Raw genomic sequence first — 26,888 nt, 5'->3', positions numbered from 1 at the left:
TGACACGAAAACAAGTTCAAGTAAGATCATCACTTGAAATAAGATTGTTATAGTTATAGAAATTGAACCAAAGTTTGAATATGATTATTACCTTGTATTAGAATGATAACCTACTGTAAGAAATAAAGATTTCTTGAGGTTGGATGATCACCTTACAAGATCGGAAGTGAGCTAGCAAACTTGAAAGTATTCTTGATTTTATGAAACTAGAACTTTTGGAATTTATGAAGAACACTTAGAACTTGAAGATAGAACTTGAGAGAGATCAATTAGATGAAGAAAATTGAAGAATGAAAGTGTTTGTAGGTGTTTTTGGTCGTTGGTGTATGGATTAGATATAAAGGATATGTAATTTTGTTTGCATGTAAATAAGTCATGAATGATTACTCATATTTTTGTAATTTTATGAGATATTTCATGCTAGTTGCCAAATGATGGTTCCCACATGTGTTAGGTGACTCACATGGGCTGCTAAGAGCTGATCATTGGAGTGTATATACCAATAGTACATACATCTAAAAGCTGTGTATTGTACGAGTACGAATACGGGTGCATACGAGTAGAATTGTTGATGAAACTGAACGAGGATGTAATTGTAAGCATTTTTGTTAAGTAGAAGTATTTTGATAAGTGTCTTGAAGTCTTTCAAAAGTGTATGAATACATATTAAAACACTACATGTATATACATTTTAACTGAGTCGTTAAGTCATCGTTAGTCGTTACATGTAAATGTTGTTTTGAAACCTTTAGGTTAACGATCTTGTTAAATGTTGTTAACCCAATGTTTATAATATCAAAAGAGATTTTAAATCATTATATTATCATGATATTATGATGTACGAATATCTCTTAATATGATATATATACATTAAATGTCGTTACAACGATAATCGTTACATATATGTCTCGTTTCAAAATCATTAAGTTAGTAGTCTTGTTTTTACATATGTAGTTCATTGTTAATATACTTAATGATATGTTTACTTATCATAATATCATGTTAACTATATATATAACCATATATATGTCATCATATAGTTTTTACAAGTTTTAACGTTCGTGAATCACCGGTCAACTTGGGTAGTCAATTGTCTATATAAAACCTATTTCAATTAATCAAGTCTTAACAAGTTTGATTGCTTAACATGTTGGAAACATTTAATCATGTAAATATCAATCTCAATTAATATATATAAACATGGAAAAGTTCGGGTCACTACAGTTGATCACTAGATTGAAAAGTGAAAGACGATCATCAGGGCCTAAAACAAACAACAACACCCCAATCCTCCTCATTGCACTCGATCCTAGATTCAATTCCGTAAGGAAGATGAATCTAGGGATTGATCAATTGGCGCCATCCGTGGGACACGTTTTAAAATTAAACTCGAAATTTTTTGTTTTGTGATATCAAACAATTAATTGGCTTGTTTAATTTTGATCGTGTGTTATTTGATGATTCACAGGTGCATACATTCATAATTTGTGGTAAATTGCTTATTTAATTGAAGTAATGACCGATAAGGGAATTAACCGCGGTATTGCTGTCGCTATGCAAGCAAATGCCCAAAAAAGGGGACGAAAGCGTAAGTCAGCAAAAATGTATCAAAATTGGCAATCTGCGCCAATAAGTTTTCCAAAAATGCAAAGCGACGATTTCTCTGAAATGCCGATAGTAGTATCGTGCAAAATCGCGCAAACTGGAATCACAATTATGAAGGTTCATGTTGATAATGGCAGCAGTGTTGACATTGTTTATGAGCAATGTTTTGTTCAACTACCAGAGAGTATTAGGGCAAGTTTACAACCAACCGCAGCCTCGCTAACTGGTTTTGCGGGAGAATCTTCATTGCCTATGGGTGTATTTCCTTTAAATGTTGAGCTTTTTGATGAAAATGATGATAGTTTAGTGCGTCAAGCGCGGCTAGATTTTTATGTTATGCGGACTTCTTCTCACTATAACATGTTGTTAGGCAGATCAACATTGGAAAAATTTGGAATTGTTCTATCTACCATTCATGGCATGATTAAATTCGCAATTCATAAAGGTGTTGCGACGATAATTTCAGCGAGCATTATGCCTATTTGTGCGGTTGTTAATGTGAAAAGTGCAGTTCAAGAAATCGCTGATGTTGCGGACAACGTGGTAGTGGTTAATCCTGAATATCCTGATCAAAAAATTAAAGTGGGATGCAACGTTAGTGCGGATACCAAAAAACAGACTATGAAATTGCTCGTGCAGTACATGTATGTTTTTGCTTGGTGCGAAAACGATATGACTGGCATTCCGCATCATATTGCGAAACATAAACCTAATGTAAACCCTGCTTTAAAACCTGTAGTACAGAAGCGTAGAGGCATGGCCCCAGATCGCGCTAAGTGGCTATGCGAAGAAGTAACGAAGTTGGTGGCAGCTGGAATTTTACGCGAAGTTCAGTATCAATCTTGGATTGCAAATCCAGTTTTGGTGAAAAATCCTGATGGCTTGTGGAGAATGTGCATTGATTTCAAGGATCTAAATAAAGCGTGCCCTAAGGATAACTATCCGCTTTCAGAAATTGATTTGAAAGTGGAATCATTACATGCTTTTTCATATAAATGTTTTTTAGATACGGCGCAGGGATATCATCAGATCCCAATGGCTAGGGAAGACGCAGATAAAACCGCTTTCCATGCAGGCAAAGGCATATTTTCTTATATAATGATGCCTTTTGGTTTAATCAATGCGGGTGCGACATATCAACGCTTAATTGACACTGCGTTCCTGGTGTTCATGTATCTATTATTCCAGACCGAGACAGTGAATTTATATCGAGGTTTTGGCAATCCTTATAGGAGGCTTTGGGAACTAAGTTGGATATGAGCACCCCTTATCATCCACAGACGGATGGTCAGAGTGAAAGGACCATTCAAACGTTGAAAGACATGTTACGAGCGTGCGTTATTGATTTTGGTAATGGGTGGGATAGATATTTGCCGTTGGCTGAATTTTCTTATAATAACAGCTATCATGCAAGTATTAAAACCGCACCGTTTGAAGCACTGTATGGTAGAAAGGGTAGGTCTCCTGTCTGTTGGAATGAGGTTGGGGATGCTCAACTCACAGGTTTGATGACCCGTCCTAATCCACCTGGACGAAGTCTTCAACAACTGGTTCCATTACGAGGTACATACCTCTATATGTCTTGAACGACTCCATGTAATATCTTTGAAATGAGTAAATGCACAGCGGAAGACTTAATTCGTACCTGAGAATAAACATGCTTAAAAGTGTCAACCAAAAGGTTGGTGAGTTCATAGGTTTATCATAACAATCATTTCAATATATTAATAGACCACAAGATTTCCGTTTATAAATATATGTACACTCGCAAGTGTATAAAAGTATTCTATAAGTTGTAGGCACCCTGTAACAAGCCTTAACGTTCATATTTTACCCTCTGAAGTACACCAGATCAGGTGTGTTTAAAATAACCTCGAAGTACTAAAGCATCCCATAGTCAGGATGGGGTTTGTCAGGCCCAATAGATCTATCTTTAGGATTCGCGCCTACCGTACATAGACAAGTAGTTTAATGTTACCAAGCTAAGGGTATATTTCTGGTTTAAACCCACATAGAACTAGTTTTAGTACTTGTGCCTATTTCGTAAAACATTTATAAAACAGCGCATGTATTCTCAGCCCAAAAATATATATAAAAAGGGAGTAATGAAACTCACAATACTGTATTTTGTAGTAAAAATACATATGACAACATTTATCCAGTGTAGGGTTGGCCTCGGATACACGAATCTATATCAGTTATACATATTAAAACATAATGTAAATCAAATAATCCCATTTATTAATTATATAGTATTTGTATATTTAGTATTGTAGTTTATATATATAATTTGTACTACATTTTGTCTATATATAATATTTTAAATTATATACTATATATATGTTTATTTTGTATATATAAAAATATGTTAATATTTTTAATATATAATTATAGGTAATATAAATATATTTTATATATACAACATCTTTATTTGTTATAATATAGTAATAATAGTGGGAATGATAATTTTAATAAAAATGGTAGTTTTTAGAATTGTCATAATAATGATACCTTAAATAAATATGATAGTAAAAATAATATTACTAATAATAATAATAATAATAATAATAATAATAATAATAATAATAATAATAATAATAATAATAATAATAATAATAATAATAATAATAAAAATAAAAATAATAATAATAATAGTAGTAGAAATGCTACCTTAAATATGTTGTAGCTTCCATGGTTGATTAAATAAAAATAATTTTAAGTCACTGCCTAGATTTGAACTCACGACCCCTCATTTAACGACCAACACCCTTAACCATTGAACTGTCTATGCTTTCCGTTTTAATTACTGCATTTAATTTCTTATAACCCATTTTCTTTCTGTTTCTTTCCTTATTCTTCTTCTTAATCACAGCTCGATCAAATGGTCATACAACCATACAATACCAATATCAATATTAATCAAATAATTTGTACATCTTCTTCAATTTATATCGTCCTCATCTATTCAACATCCCCCATATTATATCGAACGTGAGCCAACAACATTAGGTCCACTAGTAGAGATAAATGGGCTTTCATGTTACAAGTTAGTCCATTATGTGATCCAGCAGAAAGATTAAAAAGGGTCCATTGGTTTTATAAATATTGGATCATATATGTTCGTGAGATTAAAAGAATTTAACATGGAGTTCGACAGGAGTAAACGACGGTATTCAATATCTTCTGGTCTCATCCATTCGGCTATTGTCACCATTATTTCTTCTTGATGTATCAACTGTCCCAACAACAAGTGGGTCTTGTTTGAACCATAATTTAAACGATAAGAAACAATAACAGATTATGGTGACATTTGCTCGTAAGAGGAAGAAAACTGAAAGAAATAGTGATAGTTTTCGAATTGTAACAAGAAGAAGTAGCAACAGACTGTTGTGGCTTAGTGGTGGTTTCGTTTGGTTTTGCAGGTGATGGGTGTCGACCGAAGGGTAAATAGAAGGTAAAATATAGCATTGAGTGGTTGTGATGGTGGGTTTAAAATAGAAACAGAAACCTCGAGCAGGAAGCAGGAAGACAGTTTAAACAAACGGCCCAATTTGTATCAAGTTCAAATTTAAGTGGCCCAACAATGAAATCAGTTTACACAGCCCAACCATTTCAGTTTTAATCAGCAACGAAGCTTCGGATTCCTTATTGAAAGGATGTGATTGTGCACCTCATGTCTGGCTCCACATAATTAATTGCATTAATATTTAATCATTAAGTTACATAAGTGATAAACACTTATGGGGCACTTGTCGGTTACAAGGAAAAAAAAAAGAGAGGACACGCATGTAAATTTAAAACAGGAACATAATATCATCGCCTTTTTTATACCCGTATATCATCCTTAACCATCATCTTAATATTCGCAATTATCCTCACTTATTCGTGAGTTTTTACTCTCACAGAAGCATCACAGCAACGGCAACAGTAATATAAATAATTAAGGTGGTTTTATGGTAGCACTTGGGAGAGAGAGAAGAAAAAAATATTGAAGAAGGTGGTGGCGATTTATGGTGGGTTCAAGGTATACAAGCTTGGTGATGGGTTGATGATAAAAGTTGGTGATAAGTTATCGGAGATTAGGCTGGATAAAAAAAATATATACAAAACTCTCAATAGTAGTCATGATGGTGATCAACGAAGAAAATAGGAAGTGAGATATGTGGTGGTGGTTTACTTGGTGATTGATATGGTGGTGGGTTGTGATCGAAGGTGTTGATGAAGGTTCACGATGGTTAAGCTTTGTGATGGTGTGTTCTTGATGGTTTGAAGAAACAGAAACTAGATAGATGATAAGGTGGTTTTGGGTTGATAACATGATGAAGGTGGTGATTGATATTAGCGTGATCAAAGTGGGTTTTCTTTTGTTTCTGTTTTTCTTCATGAATACAATAACAGATATGTATAAGATGGTTGAGTAAATAAAGCAATAGCTAGATTCGTTCATAATTGATGTATGAAAATTGACTTGTAACAAACTAAAGACAGAAAGTACAGGTAGTTTCAATCAGAGAAGAAATTTGAGGAAGAAAATAAAAAGGCAGATAATAATGGATGACAGATTTCGTACTATATGCTTCCTAACCATTTGTTTCCATCTGATTCTAATTTATAAGTATTAATATGTTATTAATAAAAATACTGATAATTAAATAACAAAATTACTAATAATAATATTTATAATAGTAACATCAATAATAATAATAATAATAATAATAATAATAATAATAATAATAATAATAATAATATCAATAAAAAATAATACTACTAATAAGAATATTTAATCTTTATAAATTATATATATTACAATATATATAATATTACTTATGTATTGAATTCACATATATACATATATATTCATTTGTTAATCCTTAATTATTATGTATCATTTTTTACATATCTAATTCAAATGTTTAGATTATATTTTATAATTTCAATTTATTATATCTACTTACATTTATATATAACTATACACCTATTTATTTACAAACAATTGTCGTGAATCGTCGGGCATAGTCAAAGGTCAAATGAATACAGGAACACAGCTCAAAGTTTTTGAGACTCAATATTACAGACTTTGTTTATCGTGTCGAATTCATATTAAGATTAAGTTTAAATTTGGTCGAAAATTCCCTGGTCGTCACAGTACCTACCCGTTAAAGAAATTTCGTCCCGAAATTTGAGTGAGGTTGTCATGGCTAACCATTAGAATGTTTTCCTGACGAATATGAGTTGATAAATAGAGTTTTATCATTATTGAATAATATAGATAAAACGACTCGATTATGTGAAGCGTACGAGTGAAGCTATCACTAAATAGTGAAATGAAAACGACAATTTTCATCATAACTTTTGACTAGTCTTGGTTGAATTCCGGTCTAAAAGATTTGATTCTTCGGCGAATAAGGGAATTAAGATCTCTATAATTAAATACAGTGATCTGCCTCGATTACTCTGTCTGATATTTCCATTATAAATTTACCTTTTCCGTTCCATTAGTTTTCACCACTTCTATACCTTCTTTCTCAATTCATATATCCAAAAGATTATAATAATGCTTAATCCGGTTCTAATCCTTGTTATTTTTCTAATTATCATTTCTGTCATCCTTCTTTTCAATCTTCCTCCAGAAGAATCTGTTTACTTCTACTATTATCTTGGGGTGATACTATTCTTAATTATACCGTATCTTTATATTGCTATTCGTATTAATATCCACGGTTTGTAACCTCCGTGTTGTTATTGGGCTTTATATTTTCTCTTATATTTTGAAGCTCTTCGCCTTTTTATTCTCCTCTCGACCTCTAGTAAGGCGAGTAATAGTCCAGAATTCGTAAGTATGGAGTTTCAAATGAATTTAATGTTCTAAACAAGAAGGAACGTAATGGCACGATTTGATTTGTCAAATTACCAGAATCACTGAGAATAGATCTATCAAGAATATATTTTCTTGATATGTTCAGAAGTTAATCAGAATGAAAAAGTTATGTTACATGACACATGATGACGTTATAATCTGTGAATCATCATGTTCTATTTAGAAACTTAGCATGACTTATAATCACGTTGATCAAGTGTGATTATATTATTCTAACTCATGCTTCAATTCCCAACACTTCTCCAGAATTCATTCATAATTTATACTTAGATGTTACAGAATATTGAAAACTAAATCAGTTTTCAATATGATGTAATACAGATAGCACAAAGAGGTATATAATTTCGGACGAGAATATTTATGAAAATATCTTCAGAAGTATCGAAGATATTTATGATGATATTTTGGAATTTCTAAATTCAAAAGTTGATACGAAAAAATTTTCCGCAAGATTTTAACATGACTTCGGAGCAAGATATTCTCTAAAGATTTCAACGGATCCAGAATTACCTGGATTCTTTGAATATAGGGTATGGTCCTTGTATTTGTCCTTGGTCTCCTTCGTGGTTAGCTTAATCCTTTTTCCAGTTCCAACTTTTCTGAGCTTTACCAACATACTATTCTTTATCATCAAACTTCCGATGATTAAGACTGTTTACGGTTGTCTACGGTTTGTGCTGCTTCATTCAGCTTTTTCGACATTCAGAGTATTGTTTTGTAGACTGAGTGCTTTTCAGAATTTCAGAATGAAAGATCATAATTCTAAGAGATAAATGTTATACATATAACTGTTGATGTAGATATGTTGTGAGTTTTCAAAGTACTGATTACTGATTCCCGATAATTGGTATGGCAGTTCTCGTTACAAGATGCGGATGAGTATATGATAGAGTTTAAATGAATAAATATAATGATTTATCAGATAGATTTAAGCCAAGAAGCAACGAGGTTGCTGGTACGTGTGTTGGTAATATGGTGGAATATAAAAGGTTCATTGGTAACACTAAAAGAGCACGCATATATATATCAAGGCGATAATAAGGTTGTTTCGAACGAAAATTCGAAGTTGACTTGCTGGAGCTGTGGCAAAATTTGCTAATTTGAAGAGAGATTGTAAAGTTACTTTCTGTAATAACAATGCCAAGGAGTTAGCACAGATAAGTGTTAAACATTTACTCAGGTTCCGAGTGTTTTCAGGTGCATAACTATATGCATCAATCTTTCTTCTTCCGTAGATGGAGTGCGGTTGGTTCATCCTATCGATTGAAGTGTTTTCAAGAATTATGAAAGGTTTGAATCGCAGATTGTAATCGTCAAGATACAAATGAGATTTAAGATGAAATCAAGTGGAAAACTTAAAGAATTGTTTAGTTTCATATGTTATAATCAATATTTTAATTCATTTTAATTGTCCAACGTCGGCAGTCCACAGTTGATAGTCTACAATTAGCAATTCAATAGTTCATATATAGTTTAATATATAATATTTGAATTAATTAATACGTATCGTGACCCGTATTCGTCTCAGACTCGATCACAACTCAAACTATATATTATTGTAGAATCAACCTCAACCCTGTATAGCTAACTCCCGCATTACTGCATATAGAGTGTCTATGGTTATTCCAAATAATATATATAGATGGGTCGATATGATATGTCAAAACCTTGTATACGTGTCCCGATATTTAAAGTGCGTAAAAAAAATAACAGAAATTAAATGACGATAAATAAAGTGCGTAAAGTAAATAACAGAAATTAAATGACGATAAATAAAATTGCGAGAATATAAATTGCGATAAATAAACTGCGATAAAATAAAATGTAATACGGAATTAACAGTTAGCTAGGAACAGTTAGCTAGGATCTTGTTAGCGTGGTTTCTTAACAAAATTTCATATTGTTAATTAGTCTGTTTCTAATCAATTTTTATTGTGTCCATTATTTCTTCATTATGCCACTTGTTGGATTCTGATAGGCCAAAATCCAAATATGAAATTGAATAAAACTGGTTATTCTGCGGTGAACGGATACGTATATCGGTGGTTGTAAATAGGATAGTAAATGACTGTTGAATCAGATTCGAAGAATGTACAATGTAACTTATTAATGTGAAATCTAAATATTCCTCGGGTATTACCTACCCGTTAAAATATTTTCACGCTTAACAGTTTGTACAAAAGAATTTTTAATTACAATCTTTATGAAAACATATATACATATATATTTTCTTCAGATGTAATCATGGATTCATTGAGTTAATATGATATTAAACTCATTTGGTTTACCGTTAGAACTAAAATACATAATCTCTAAAACATTTAGAGATTACTTAATCGCCATGAAGAATGAAGATAATTGATGTAGAACGATACGTAGAACGATGATTATACTCGAGATACAGAATGAGATGTTAAGGCATAGATTGTTGATGGTAGTGATGCTGTTATTGATGGTACTATTGGTGCCGGTGATGTTGCTGAAGCTGGTACGTTTTGCACCATATTTTCCAAGGCTACAACTCGGACGCGAAGCTCGATGACTTATTACTTCGGAATGATTGTCGGTAGGAACGAGCGAATGAATAAAGTTTTAGAATTTTTGATATCATATTATCATTGGGTGGTATCCTGGAAATGAGTGTGAAAATGGTGTTTTGGACAGGTTCGCCGGTAAGTGCTTCAGGTTCTTCACCAAGAGGTGAATTTGGTTGATGGAAAGGATCGCCTTCTTCGCGTCTCCATGGATTAAGTTGACTACGAACCCATCAGATGAATTGAGGATGACTGATTGGTTGATTCATTCTGGTTATACTGCTTTCGGAGTTCGAGTGGAAATCCATATCGGAATAGCTGTCGGAATAACTATCAGAATAGCTATCGAAATCTGAGGGACTCAAACTGGTTGAGGGATTCATCCCGTACGATCAGATGAAGGATTTTCGATAAGAAATAGATTATAGGATATAGATTAGTACCCTGTAATACATAATTTACATATGCATATATAATACTAAAATCCCATAAGTTACGGAGGAATCTACGGAAGCTGTCAGGCAAAGGTAACAATAACAGGTACGCTAAGATATGAATTAGCAGATATGCTAAGATATAAATTTTGTCTATACACTAATCATGCAATTAATCCAATAAGATGTGTCTAGACTAAGGGTGATAAGCAGATGATTTCTGACTAGAAATGATAAGCAAAACTTTTGACATGCAGGCACGGTCGAAGTCCAGGCTCACTAATACATCTAAACAACTATTAGTTAGACACACTAATACAAGACCTGGTTCACTAAGACCACCGCTCTGATACCACCTGTGATGACCCGTCCTAATCCACCTGGACGAAGTCTTCAACAACTGGTTCCATTGCGAGGTACAAACCTCTATATGTCTTGAACGACTCCATGTAATATCTTTAAAATGAACAAATGCACAGCGGAAGACTTAATTCGTACCTGAGAATAAACATGCTTAAAAGTGTCAACCAAAAGGTTGGTGAGTTCATAGGTTTATCATAACAATCATTTCAATATATTAATAGACCACAAGATTTCCGTTTATAAATATATGTACACTTGCAAGTGTATAAAAGTATTCTATAAGTTGTAGGCACCCGGTAACAAGCCTTAACGTTCATGTTTTACCCTCTGAAGTACACCAGATCAGGTGTGTTTAAAATAACCTCGAAGTACTAAAGCATCCCATAGTCATGATGGGGTTTGTCAGGCCCAATAGATCTATCTTTAGGATTCGCGCCTACCGTACATAGACAAGTAGTTTAATGTTACCAAGCTAAGGGTATATTTCTGGTTTAAACCCACATAGAACTAGTTTTAGTACTTGTGCCTATTTCGTAAAACATTTATAAAACAGCGCATGTATTCTCAGCCCAAAAATATATATAAAAAGGGAGTAATGAAACTCACAATACTGTATTTTGTAGTAAAAATACATATGACAATATTTATCCAGTGTAGGGTTGGCCTCGGATTCACGAACCTATATCAGTTGTACATATTAAAACATAATGTAAATCAAATAATCCCATTTATTAATTATATAGTATTTGTATATTTAGTATTGTAGTTTATATATATAATTTGTACTACATTTTGTCTATATATAATATTTTAAATTATATACTATATATATGTTTATTTTGTATATATAAAAATATGTTAATATTTTTAATATATAATTATAGGTAATATAAATATATTTTATATATACAACATCTTTATTTGTTATAATATAGTAATAATAGTGGGAATGATAATTTTAATAAAAATGGTAGTTTTTAGAATTGTCATAATAATGATACCTTAAATAAATATGATAGTAAAAATAATATTACTAATAATAATAATAATAATAATAATAATAATAATAATAATAATAATAATAATAATAATAATAATAATAATAATAAAAATAATAATAATAATAGTAGCAGAAATGCTACCTTAAATATGTTGTAGCTTCCATGGTTGATTAAATAAAAATAATTTTAAGTCACTGCCTAGATTTGAACTCACGACCCCTCGTTTAACGACTAACACCCTTAACCATTGAACTGTCTATGCTTTCCATTTTAATTACTGCATTTAATTTCTTATAACCCATTTTCTTTCTGTTTCTTTCCTTATTCTTCTTCTTAATCACAGCTCGATCAAATGGTCATACAACCATACAATACCAATATCAATATTAATCAAATAATTTGTGCATCTTCTTCAATTTATATCGTCTTCATCTATTCAACATCCCCCATATTATATCGAACGTGAGCCAACAACATTAGGTCCACTAGTAGAGATAAATGGGCTTTCATGTTACAAATTAGTCCATTATGTGATCCAGCAGAAAGATTAAAAAGTGTCCATTGGTTTTATAAATATTGGATCATATATGTACGTGAGATTAAAAGAATTTAACATGGAGTTCGACAGGAGCAAACGACGGTATTCAATATCTTCTGGTCTCATCCATTCGGCTATTTTCACCATTATTTCTTCTTGATGTATCAACTGTCCCAACAACAAGTGGGTCTTGTTCGAACCGTAATTTAAACGATAAGAAACAATAACATATTATGGTGACATTTGCTCGTAAGATGAAGAAAACTGAAAGAAATAGTGATAGTTTTCGAATTGTAACAAGAAGAAGTAGCAACAGACTATTGTGGTTTAGTGGTGGTTTCGTTTGGTTTTGAAGGTGATGGGTGTCGACCGAAGGGTAAATAGAAGGTAAAATATAGCATTGAGTGGTTGTGATGGTGAGTTTAAAATAGAAACAGAAACCTCGAGCAGGAAGCAGGAAGACAGTTTAAACAAACGGCCCAATTTGTATCAAGTTCAAATTTAAGTGGCCCAACAATGAAATCAGTTTACACAGCCCAACCATTTCAGTTTTAATCAGCAACGAAGCTTCGGATTCCTTATTGAAAGGATGTGATTGTGCACCTCATGTCTGGCTCCACATAATTAATTGCATTAATATTTAATCATTAAGTTACATAAGTGATAAACACTTATGGGGCACTTGTCGGTCACATGGAAAGAAAAAAAAGAAAGAGAGGACACACATGAAAATTTAAAACAGGAACACAATATCATCACCTTTTTTTATACCCGTATATCATCCTTAACCATCATCTTAATATTCGCAATTATCCTCACTTATTCGTGAGTTTTTACTCTCACGGAAGCATCACAGCAACGACAACAATAATATAAATAATTAAGGTGATTTTATGGTAGAGCTTGGGAGAGAGAGAAGAAAAAAAAATTGAAGAAGGTGGTGGCGATTTATGGTGGGTTCAAGGTATACAAGCTTGGTGATGGGTTGATGATAAAAGGTGGTGATAAGTTATCGGAGATTAGGCTGGATAATAAAAATATATACGAAACTCTCAATAGTAGTCATGATGGTGATCAACGAAGAAAATAGGAAGTGAGATATGTGGTGGCGGTTTACTTGGTGATTGATATGGTGGTGGGTTGTGATTGAAGGTGTTGATGAAGGTTCACGATGGTTAAGCTTTGTGATGGTGTGTTCTTGATGGTTTGAAGAAACAGAAACTAGATAGATGATAAGGTGGTTTTGGGTTGATAACATGATGAAGGTGGTGATTGATATTAGCGTGATCAAAGTGGGTTTTCTTTTGTTTCTGTTTTCCTTCATGAATACAATAATAGATATGTATAAGCTGGTTGAGTAAATAAAGCAATAGCTAGATTCGTTCATAATTGATGTATGAAATCGACTTGTAACAAACTAAAGACAGAAAGTACAGGTAGTTTCAATCAGAGAAGAAATTTGAGGAAGAAAATAAAAAGGCAGATAATAATGGATGACAGATTTCGTACTATATGCTTCCTAACCATTTGTTTCCATCTAATTCTTATTTATAAGTATTAATATGTTATTAATAAAAATACTGATAATTAAATAACAAAATTACTAATAATAATATTTATAATAATAACATCAATAATAATAATAATAATAATAATAATAATAATAATAATAATAATAATAATAATAATAATAATAATAATAATAATAATATCAATAAAAAATAATACTACTAATAAGAATATTTAATCTTTATAAATTATATATATTACAATATATATAATATTACTTATGTATTGAATTCACATATATACATATATATTCATTTGTTAATCCTTAATTATTATGTATCATTTTTTACATATCTAATTCAAATGTTTAGATTATATTTTATAATTTTAATTTATTATATCTACTTACATTTATATATAATTATACACCTATTTATTTACAAACAATTATCGTGAATCGTCGGGCATAGTCAAAGGTCGAATGAATACAGGAACACAGCTCAAAGTTTTTGAGACTCAATATTACATACTTTGTTTATCGTGTCGGATTCATATTAAGATTAAGTTTAAATTTAGTCGGAAATTCCCGGGTCATCACAACAGGACCAGAAAATTATTCATGAGACTACCGAGAAGATCGTACAGATTAAAGAAAGGTTGAGAACTGCCAGAAGTCAGCAAAAGAGCTATGCCGATAAGAGAAGGAAAGATATTGAATTTCAGGTCGGTAACCATGTTATGTTAAAGGTATCACCATGGAAAGGGGAAAGTTGAATCCTCGATTTGTTGGACCATTTGAGATTATCAAAAGAATTGGACCGTTGGCTTATCGTTTGAAATAGCCACAAGAACTCAGTGTTGTTCGTGACATTTTTCATGTAGGGAATTTGAAGGAGTGTTTGGCCGAGGCCGATGAAACCATTCCTCTTGAGGAGCTGCAAGTTGATAAACAACTCCATTTTATTGAGGAATCTGTTGAAATTATGGATCGAGAGGTTAAGACGCTCAAGCAGAGTAGAATTCCTATTGTCCGAGTTAGATGGAACGCCAGACGTGGACCCGAGTTCACTTGGAAATGTGAAGATCAGATGAGGCAGAAGTACCCGCATTTTTTTCAGATGTCGAGTCAACCCCTGCACCTGCTTAAATTTCGGGACGAAATTTCCGTAACGGGAAGGTACTGTCACGACGCTACATTTTCCGTTATCTTTTACCGTTTATTATTTAACTCCCGTTAATTGTTATTCATGCCATGTCATTTCTATGACCTATATTATTATTTTAGTAATAATATATTAATTATTATGTGTTAGATGAATATTTGTATTCATATTTTAAGTAGTACGTTTCTACGTGTCGTGGATTTCTATCCGGCGAATCTTTTCGGTTTTCAACCCAACGGTCAAACTTTTGGGATTTTTAAATCCAAATTATTTTAAATATGATATTTTGATGTCATATGATTATATATAGTGTTTATATATTTTATCCGTCGCGTACTTGTTATCTCTCCGAAAAATCAATCTCGTAGTAGCGTTTTCGCGTTTCGGGCTTCGATCGGGCATTCGGGCCACAAGCAAATTAATCATTTATTAATTTTGTGCCAAAGGGGGGGCCCACCCTACCCATGGAAAACCGGACACCCTTAGATGGGGGTGGTTAGTGCATTTCATTTTTTTCATTTTCCATTTTACACTTACTATTTCACTTTTCTCTCAAACCTAATTTCTCTCTAGCATTTTCTCCTCTTTTTTTTCTTTTTGGCCGTAGACCAGCATACTCAACATCATCATCATTTCATAATCAAATCATACTTGAATCAAGGGGCTTTCAACATAATCGAATTCTACACAACGATCTCTACGGGTTCATATTACTTGATTGTTGATTAGGGTATAAACCTTAACCCTAAATTTTTGATATTTTCATTATTTTACTGATTTTGATGTTTAATATGATAGTATAGTGCTTGTATGTTGTTGGATTATTGATTGTATGCATAGAATCACTCGTTATTGCATGTTTTCGGTTTGATTGATTGTGGACAGCAGACTATTCGACCATTTCAGTGAACTAAACTGATGTAAATGTTAAATTAAAGTGTTTAGATGTGTTCCTCTCATCAAGACATTAATTTTTGACTCCGGATTCATGTTATTTCAATTCCCGGAACTTAAAGTTATGATTAAAATGGTGTTTTCATGAAATTAAGACATAAAAACAAATGTGTTCAGGTTTGGTCCGACCTTGTGACCACTTTTGGAGTCTCTAGGGTGTACTAGTGTGTTAGGATTGATTATTGGATGAACATTCATGTTCGGGTCATCGAAATCCGAGCCACGAATCACCCGGTATGACTAAAATATGTTTTTGATCGGATTAAAGTCCCAAGTTGAACGGTGGCTGTTGGTCACGACTTGGTGGCTGTTCTTAGGGTGTTCTTTAGTGCACTAATGTGTCAGGTGGTTTGGTTAGGCGGAGATATATATAAGACTCGCTGAAAACCGATACCCGGGGCTCAAGTTATGACCCGATGAACTTTTAATTAAAACTTATGGTTATAACATCTAACTTATGATATAAAATAATGATTTTCATTATCATTAAATTACTTATGATATAAAAGTGATTAATTAAAATTAAGAATTATGATATACATATTTATTATATCATTTATTAATTACATTTTGATTAATGAAACTTTAATTAAACTTATGATTAATAATACTTTTATTATTAATGAAAAATACTTATGGTAAGTATTAAACTTATGTTATGAGATTATTATAATAAGACTTGTAATAAGGATTAATTAATTATTTAATTATTATAAGGCTTAGTTATTATTTAATTAAAATTCAATTATTAAATACTTATGATTTAATAATTTTAATTAAAACTTACGATATGATTAATAATTCATTATTAATTAATAATACTTATGATATGATCAAAAACTTACTATTAATCAATAATACTTACATTATGATTAATATTTAATTAATTAATTAAATTCTTATGTTATATTAATTATATCATTTGAACTTATGTTAACTTTAATAATTCATTTTAATTTAATTAAACTTATGTTATGACATGATTATACATATATGACTTTAAATAACATTATAACTTATACTATTAATATAATTTATACTTTAAAATTCAATGTTGACTATGTTTGACCAAGGTTGACTTTTGAGTTGACTTTCGGTTGACTTTAATTTGTAGTTGACTTTTGTTGACTTTCTAATTAAGGAAACTTTCCTAACTTATAAACTTTTCATAAATAGCAACTTTCTAAACATGGAAACTTTCCAAAAATAGAAACTTTCCAAAAATGGAAACCTGCTAAAAATAGAAACTTTCTAAAAATAGAGAGTACGTGTCCTTACGCTGTTCTGATCAAACCGAAGCATACTGAGTGTTGTTCTATGTCTACTTGCAACAAGTACTATAACTATCATACTAAGACTTGACCTAAGTTAGTTATTTATATCGACCTGCTTTATTTATAGGTCAACGTTGTGATCATTCTTGATCACTTTACTTCGTGCAGTTCACGTTTTCTGTGTTACTACTTCATTTTCGTTAAGGTGAGTTATAGTCCCATTTTTCTATTTTATATCTTTTGGGATGAGAATACATGCATTTTATTTTTTTTATATTGGACACAAGTGGAAGTTAGTTTAAGTTATTCATTGTGAGTTGAACAAAAATATTCCCTAGCCTGGTAACTGTAATCACTGTTTTCTACTGGTGAACGCGAATCCTATGGATAGATCTATCGGGTTTGACAACCCCATTTCGTGCTAGTCGCGCTAGCAATTTTTGAAGACGGAATGTACTAGTACTTCGTAATTATTTGAAGATACACCGGTTCAGTGTATATTGTGTTTGGTAAGGGTGGAATTGGTTAAGTGGTTATCAGGAATTGGTAAGGGTGGAATATGTTTTCGAGTATATAATTTTTATAGTCCAAAATAAGGCTTTATGTTTTCAAACATAAATTTTTACGGTTTAAATTAAATATTGTTTGCAATATTAAACCTATAATTCACGCAACATTTTTGTTGACAGTTGCTCGCATGTTTTATTCTCAGGTTCATGATTGATTGTTTCCGCTGTGCTTAGAGAGTCTGCATATTTATGATGGCATCTTTTGTTATACATTTACTTGCATTCTATTTTGATACATTAAGTTGTGGGTGTTTGTTGACTTTGTTTTGGTCAACTTTTGATTAAGTATTTATGTATGGTTTTTCTAAACTTACATATTTTGGTAGGTTTCCTTTATAGGAAATCATTTTTTTAAAATAAAGAATGCAAGGTTATTTATTAAATTCATTTAGAGTTATGATCAAGCTGTGGGACCAAGATAACGATGGTCGTCAAGTGTACTTTGACGGGTCATTAAACTTTGCCTACGTTAACAGCGCCAGTTGCTGGCGAAACTCTTTACCTTTATTTATCGGTGGCAAATGAAGCTTTTGATTCAGTTTTAGTTGCGGAAAGGGATAAAATACAAAAACATGTGTATTTTGTCAGTAAAGCTCTCACATGAAGCGAAATAAACTATGCGCCCATTGAAAAATTCGTGTACGCGCTCATATTAACATCGCGAAGGTTAAGGAGATACTTTCAAGGGCACCCAATACATGTGCTAACTAACATGCCAATCAAGCAAGTTTTAACAAAACAAGAAATATCTGGTAGGCTCGCGTTGTGGGCGGTAGAGTTAGGTGCTTATCAAATTTCTTACCTTCCGCGCAATGCTACAAAAGGCCAAGTTTTGGCGGATTACCTCGCAGAAATGTCTGGGGAGTTGGAGGCGATTAATGAGTGAACAGAATTAAAGCCAGTTCAGGGCGAAACATGGGATTTATTTACTGATGGAGACTCATGTTCAGAAGGTGCCGGTGCGGGTTTAGTGTTAGCAAGCCCAAGCGGTGAGGAGCATACGTACGCATTACGTTTCAATTTGATGTAACAAACAACGAAGCGAAATATGAAGCGTTGCTTGCAGGTTTAAATATTGCGCATAAAATGGATATCACTAAGTTGCGAGCATTTATAGATTCGCAGTTAGTGGCAAATCAGTTTAATGGCTCTTTTGAAGCACATGACTCCTCGATGCAAAAATATTTAAAGTTGTTGCAAGAATTAGCGGTGCGTTTTGAGCATTTTGAACTTGCACAAGTACCAAGGAGTCAAAATAAGAAGGCGGATGTGTTAAGTATGCTGGCCGCTTTAACGTTTTCGCACTTTCAAAAGCAATTTTGGGTCGAGGAATTGCCAAGTAAATCAATTGATAATGATTTAATAGTGGCGTCCGTTGTAGAAGAACAGCAAAATTGGATGGAACCAATCTTGCAATATATCCGCAATAGTGTTTTGCCAAGTGATAAGCGTGAAGCTCTGTTAATTAGAGAGCGAGCACCAATGTACAACATTCAAAATGACATTTTGTATCGTAACTCATATTGTAGTCCAATGATGCGATGTGTTGGCCCAATTGAAGTAGAAATGATAATTAATGAAGTGCATAACGGTTCTTGCGCATTGCATTCAGGTTATAAAACTATCACGGCAAAAATTATGCGGATGGGTTACTTTTGGCCATCCTTATACCGCGATGTTGCAAAGATTGTTAAGCGTTGCAAAAGTTGTCAAAGGCATGCTCCGCAGAATCGGATGCCAAGGCACGATATGATCCCTGTTAATTCGCCATGGCCATTTCACAAGTGGGCTATTGACATTGTAGGACCATTTCCCGTAGGTCCTGGCAATGTCAAATTCCTAATTGTGGCAATTGACTATTTTACAAAATGGGTTGAAGCTAAGACGGTTCGCACTATCACTGGAGTGCAAGTGCGTAATTTTGTATGGGAGTATATTGCTTGTAGATTTGGTGTTCCACATGAATTGGTTAGCGATAATGGAGCTCAAATAGCGAAATATCCTTTTAAAACATGGTGCACTGATTTAAATATAATCCAAAAGTTTACATCAGTGGCGCATACACAGGCTAATGGCTTGTGTGAAGTAACCAATCACGACATTGTGAGCGACATCAAAAAGAGGTTATATGAAAAGCGAACTGGTTGGGTGGATGAGCTGCCCAATGTATTGTGGGCACATCGCACTACTTTCAAGAAGAGCACAGGCGAAACACCCTTTAGTTTAGTATATGGCCCTGAAGCAGTAATACCCGCTGAAATTCTTGTTCCAACGTATAGAGTTGTTAACTTTGATGAAGAAGTGAATGGAGAAGCCTTATGCGAAAATTTGAATTTAGTTAAAGAGCGAAGGTTAATGGCTGCTATCAGAGAGGAAAATAATAAACAGCAAATCGCCAAATATTACAACAAAAGAGTACGCACTTTGTCTTTTGATGTAGGCGAATGGGTGCTGCGAAACAATGATACGAGTAGAGCAAAAAAACTTGGTAAATTAGGACCTAACTGGGAAGGTCCTTATCAAGTTGTGGCAATTAATGTGGCAGGTTCATATAGGCTCGTAGACATAGAAGGGCAAACTCTCCCTAATGCGTGGCATGCAGCTTTATTAAAGCGATATTATGCATAGATTTGCAAAAATAAAGTGTTGGCCAATGTGCATGTATATTCAAAGTGCAAAAAAGAGATGTGAAGCCTGTATTTGATGTTTTTCTATGTGTTTTAATTTTTAATTTTTGCAAGTTTTGATCACGCTTGTAAGAATATGAAAAGCGAACACTTGTAAGAATATGTGAAAAGTTTGTTTGCATTGTTTAGAATAATTACGCTTGGCGAAATACTCAGGGTTTATGAAATATTCTATAATATTTTGCTTCATAATGCTGGTATGTTTCGCAATGGTTAAGTGGCGTAGTGATGAAATTGCCCACTTATGCAGAAATTGATTATCGCGGAAGGAACTTAATTTCCTAAGTATTTATTTCTAATGACCCGTCCTAATCCATCTGGACGAATACATTATATTTGGTTACATCGCGAGGTACTTGACCTCTATATGATACATTTTTCAAACATTGCATTCGTTTTTAAAAGATAAACTTTCTTTACATTGAAAATTGACAGGCATGCATACCATTTTATAATATCCAACTACAAATGACCTAATCTATCATTTACTTAATAATAATCTCTATTAAACTCAACGACTTGAATGCAATGTCTTTTGAAATATGCCATGAATGACTCTAAGTAATATCTTTAAATTGAGCAAATGCACAGCGGAAGATTTCTTTAACACATGAGAATAAACATGCTTTAAAGTATCAACCAAAAGGTTGGTGAGTTCATTAGTTTATCATAATAGATCATTTTCATCATTTTAATAGACCACAAGATTTTCATTTACATTTCTTATAAATATACGTCCCATGCATAGAGACAAAAAATCAATCATATGGATTGAACACCTGGTAACCGACATTAACAAGATGCATATAAGAATATCCCCTATCATTCCGGGACATCCATCGGACATGATAAAACAACATCGAAGTACTAAAGCATCCGCTACAACGGATGGGGTTCGTTAGGCCCAATAGATCTATCTTTAGGATTCGCGTCAATTAGTAGACTGGTTTACTAATTCTTAGGCTACCAAGCAAAAGGGGCATATTCGGCTTCGATCATTCAACCATATAATGTAGTTTCGATTACTTGTGTCTATTTCATAAAACATTTATAAAAGCAGCACATGTATTCTCAGTCCCAAAAATATATATTGCAAAAGCATTTAAAAAGGGAGCAAATGAAACTCACTCTACAATATTTTGTAGTAAAAATATTCATACGACAATACTGAACAATGCAGGGTTGGCCTCGGATTCACGAACCTATATCATTTATATATATATTAAAGCATATACTTGTAATCGAACAAATATATATATTATTAATGATATAACTTTTATATTTTGTATTTCTATATTTAATTGAATATATTCATATATTTTGAATAAATATTAATATAGTAAAGTTAAATAAATTTTATATGAAGATCATTTGTTTGTGAAATTAATACCTATGATAATACTAGTATTAGTAATAATATTGATACTATACAATAATAATGATAAAAGTGATAATAATAATAATGTTAATAAAAATTATGATATTAATAATGATAATAATAATAAGTTGTATTAAATATATTTTTATATATGTATATATATCGTTTCTTTGTTAAAAGTAATAATTATATTAATACTTAAATAATATTAGTAATGGTAAAAATAATCATATTCATAAAAATAATAAAAAAGATAATAATGATTGTAAAATAATGATACATATAATAATAGTAGTTTTTAATAAAATGATAAGTTTAATAATAACGATAATGAAAATATTAATTTTGAATGTAATACTAAATATTTAATAATAATAATAATAATAATAATAATAATAATAATAATAATAATAATAATAATAATAATAATAATAACAACAACAACAACAACAACAACAACAACAACAACAACAACAACAATAACAACAACAACAACAACAACAACAACAACAACAACAACAACAACAACAACAACAACAACAATAATAATAATAATAATAATAATAATAAAAGTAATTGTGTATACCCTTAAAACTTTGTTTAAAAAGAATGCTCCAGACGAGACTCGAACCCGAGACCTCTCGGTTAAACCAAGGAACACCAAACCAGCTGATCTATCTCGTCTTTCTGTTTAATACGTAAATCTAATCTAATTAACCTAAACTTTTCAGTTTTCTTCTTATTCATAATCTATTATTATCATCCTCAAATCATCATCTTTATAATTTGTTCATCATTTTATTGTATCATCATTGATTATTAATCAGACCATGAAACAAGCAACGATATTCAGCTGTATTCGTTTTATGGAATGGTTTTCGTGACCCAGGCTCAATAACCAAAGAATGGAATACGGCCCAAATAAAAACAGTTCACATATCATAGTCCAAGTGAGGCCTGTGTCTATATTTATATTAAGGATTCAGTTGAGTAACCCTACCAAAATCAAGTGGATTTATATTGTTTAATTGTTGTTTGCCACAAGGAAAAAGAACACGAGAGAAAAAAAAAAGAACCACAATATTGTTGTATACAATAACATCACCTTTTCAACTTGCTCGTGAAACAGAAGCAAGAAGAAAAATTACTGCATTTTTCGATTGAAATAAATGAAAAGTAATAGCAGGTGTTCTAACGACCCGTCCTAATCCACAAGGACAAATACATTACATTTGGTTACATTGCGAGTTACTAGACCTCTATATGATACATTTTACAAACATTGCATTCGTTTTTGAGAAGACAATCTTTCATTACATCGAAAGTTGACGACATGCATACCATTTTATAATATATCTAACTATAATTGACTTAATAATAATCTTGATGAACTCAACGACTCGAATGCAACGTCTTTTGAAATATGTCCTGAATGACTCCAAGTAATGTCTCTAAAATGAGCAAGTGCACGGCGGAAGATTTCTTTCATACCTGAGAATAAACATGCTTTAAAGTGTCAACCAAAAGGTTGGTGAGTTCATTAGTTTAACATAAATAATCCTTTCATAATTTTAATAGACCACAAGATTTCATACTTCCATTTCTCATAATCATACGTCCCATGCATAGAGACAAAAATATCATTCATATGGATTGAACACCTGGTAACCGACATTCACAATATGTATATAAGAATATCCCCATCATTCCGGGATCCTCCTTCGGACATGATATAAATTTCGAAGTACTAAAACATCCGGTACTTTGGATGGGGCTTGTTGGGCCCGATAGATCTATCTTTAGAATTCGCGTCAATTAGGCGTGCACTAATTCTCAAAATTAGTGATGTTCCCTAACTCTTAGGTTACCAAGCAAAAAGGGGCATATTCGGCTTCGATCATTCAACCATATAATGTAGTTTCGATTACTTGTGTCTTTTTCGTAAAACATTTATAAAAATTGCGCATGTATTCTCAGCCCAAAAATATAAAGGGTAAAAAGGCAAATGAAACTCACTATAATGTATTTTGTAGTAAAAATACATATGACGACATTGAACAATGCAGGGTTGGCCTCGGATTCACGAACCTATATCAAGTATTAACACATTATAGTATAAATCAATTAAGTTTATATATTTGTTATGTATTAATTATTCTTATAATATATTATGATACTTTTTTGATATTTAATTAATGTTATATCAATAATATTAGTTGAAACATAATTTTTATGTAATATTAGTATATTTTATGTTATAATATATTTACATATATATCTTTTGTTTTGCAAAATTAATAATCGTAGAAATACCTGACTAAGGGTAATAATAATAATACTAATAGTATGATACTAGTAATAATAATGATAATAATGATTATCATACTTATATGGTGATAATAATATTTATAATACTAATAATAACAATCATAATAACAATACTATTAAATGATCATAAATTCTTATTTTAGTAATAATAATAGTAATAATTATATTACTACTAATAATAACAATAATAATAATAATATTAATTTTAGAAATGAGAACTACCGTCAAAGAGCTTTTCTAAAAAAAAACTGCCCCAAACAGGGCTCGAACTCGAGACCTCTCGCCCACCCGCAAACACCCTTAACCATTCTGCCATCCATGTTTTTCTGACTTATAAGGCAACCCAAACATATATATCTAGTATTTCTTTTATCTTAGTTCATCATCTTCTTCACCAAGTTTAAAATCAAACGGGGGCAAAAACTCAACAACAATCGAACGGGTTTTCATTTATGACTTGTAAACAACATGAAACAAAAAAAATGTGTTCATGATATAAAAAAAATGAGAAAAAAAAACACAAAAAATCCTACTGCTTGCTAGTAGCTAGAAAAGAAAAAAAATTTTGTTTTCAATTTTGAGTTCGTTTTGGACAATCTTTACAACATGAAACATGTTTCAAATCATTCCTAAAATCTATCAAAATCATCAATTTAACTTAAAACATCAAAACAAGCTCTAATTTCTCCAAGAACAAAACAATTGACTTTTGACAATTTAACTTTGACTCGCAAATTCGAATTCGTTATTAAGAATTGGAACTTGAGATTTTGCAGGAAGTTTAAGTAAATGATTCCTAACAACTCTGCATTTTTAGTTTTTGAAATTTGTTTCGAATTTACGTTAGTGTATATTACTGTGAAGAACTCAAGAACTCAAACATTGATTTTTAGATTAAGAGTGTTATAGGTTATGATTACAACATGAATTGTGTTGCAAATCATTCCTATAATCTTTATGGATCATCAAATTAACTGGAGATATCAAAACAAACTCGAATTTGATTCAAGAACACTTAGTTGACTTTGAAAACCAAAACTTTGACTCTCAAATTAGAAATTGATAGAAAGAATTGAAGATTGAAAACTTACAGATAGTTTAGATAGACGATTCCTAACAAGACTGCATTATTACATTTTGGAAATTCATTCGAAATCAAAATATGGTGAAAAAGATGAATGTATAGAGTGTCGAGCTTATTTTTGGTTTTCTATCTTTCTCAAATGCATATATCTATATAAGGAATAAATTTTATTCTGTAATGTACCTTGAAATTGACAGATAACAAATTGTAGACAAGAACAAAAATTGATAAAAGTTGAGAGTGATCTGCAACTGATTTTGGAAACTGTCTGTGTACTATCCTTTTTTATATATCATTAATATTAATATTAATAATTAATAAATATAAATATATATATTAATAATAATAATTCTTTTAATATTATTAATACAAATAATAATAGTATTATAAATAACAAGAATGATGATATTTATTAATCATAATGTTTATAATAATAATATTAATATTAATAATAACATTAATGATAATAATAATACTAATAATACTAATATTAATATTAGTATTGAAAATAACAATAATATTACTAATACAACTAATTCTTAGCTTGTAATTACATTTAATATACTAACCTTGCATATTATTAATTATGTAATACTTATTTTATATAATAACACATTTGAATATTTAATATATATATATATATATATATATATATATACATATTTATTTACACACAATCGTTCGTGAATCATCGGACATAGTCGAAGGGTAAATGTTATCCATGTAAACAGTTCAAAAATTCTGATACTCACATTACAGACTTTGCTTATCGTGTCGAAATCATATAAAGATTAAGTTTAAATTTAGTCAGAAATTCCCGGGTCGTCACAGGTGTAGCAGGAATAATACGTTCGAACAGTAGTCTGATCGAGAGGGTTTGTAGTAGGTTTTAATGAGGAATATCGAATAACTATAGCAGTAGAAAATGAAAGGAAGAAAGAAATTGAAAAGAGAGAGGAAGAGAGAGAGAGAGAGAGAGAGAGAGAGAGAGAGAGAGAGAGACATAGCGGGTTATGATCTTGGTGGTTCAAAGTGGTGATTTGAAATTGGGTTTTGGTTTATTGAACGAAATAGAAGTGGAGACGATTATGGTGGTTGATTATTACTCATAACAGAACTGAAGCAGTAACATGATTTTAATGGTGATGTTTTTCATCGATTATTAAACAGAAAGATTAGAGCAGAAACAGCAGGTTTGTGGCGATGGTGTAGAGTATGATTGGAGTAGGAATCAATTAAAACAGCAAGCTAGTTGCAGCAGTCATGGTTGAATCAAAGAAGGTGATTTTAATTGGTGGTTTGAGGGTTTTTAAAACAAAAACAAATATACGCGAGTGGTGGTGTTTATGTGGTGTCGATTAACAAACAGGAAATAGATAGAAAGAAGAATGGTAGTGATTCACAGAGATGGGTTACGGATAAGATATATATATAGAGAGAGATATCACTAGGGTGGTGACAGTTTGCAGATGGTGGAGTGTTTATTAAATGGTAGTTAATAATACAGTAGGTAGGGCGTGTGGTGGTTGATGATAGTTGTTTATGGTGACAGTGGTTGTGGTGATCGGTTAGTAATAACCGATGATGAT

At 31.7% G+C, this 26,888-nt stretch overlaps 1 protein-coding gene across 1 annotated transcript; it reads left to right on the top strand.

The window, feature by feature from the left end:
- Positions 1-1,515: 1,515 nt before the first annotated feature.
- Positions 1,516-18,852, top strand: LOC139889505 (uncharacterized). The gene is made up of 2 exons (XM_071872453.1): positions 1,516-2,680; positions 18,713-18,852. The coding sequence occupies exons 1-2, from the start codon at positions 1,516-1,518 to the stop codon at positions 18,850-18,852; spliced, it is 1,305 nt and encodes a 434-aa protein (XP_071728554.1).
- Positions 18,853-26,888: the final 8,036 nt, after the last annotated feature.

This window comes from Rutidosis leptorrhynchoides, chromosome 2 (assembly GCF_046630445.1).
Source record: "Rutidosis leptorrhynchoides isolate AG116_Rl617_1_P2 chromosome 2, CSIRO_AGI_Rlap_v1, whole genome shotgun sequence".
Classification (NCBI taxonomy): Eukaryota; Viridiplantae; Streptophyta; class Magnoliopsida; order Asterales; family Asteraceae; genus Rutidosis; species Rutidosis leptorrhynchoides.
The sequence above is the reverse complement of the archived record's forward strand: the minus strand, read 5'-3'. Positions and strand labels throughout refer to the sequence as shown.

Coding starts and splice junctions, on each gene's coding strand:
- LOC139889505 (XM_071872453.1), top strand. CDS start 1,516: ATGACCGATAAGGGAATTAACCGCGGTATTGCTGTCGCTATGCAAGCA. Junction 2,681..18,712: donor TAAAACCGCTTTCCATGCAG/GCAAAGGCATAT, acceptor ATGAGTGAACAG/AATTAAAGCCAGTTCAGGGC.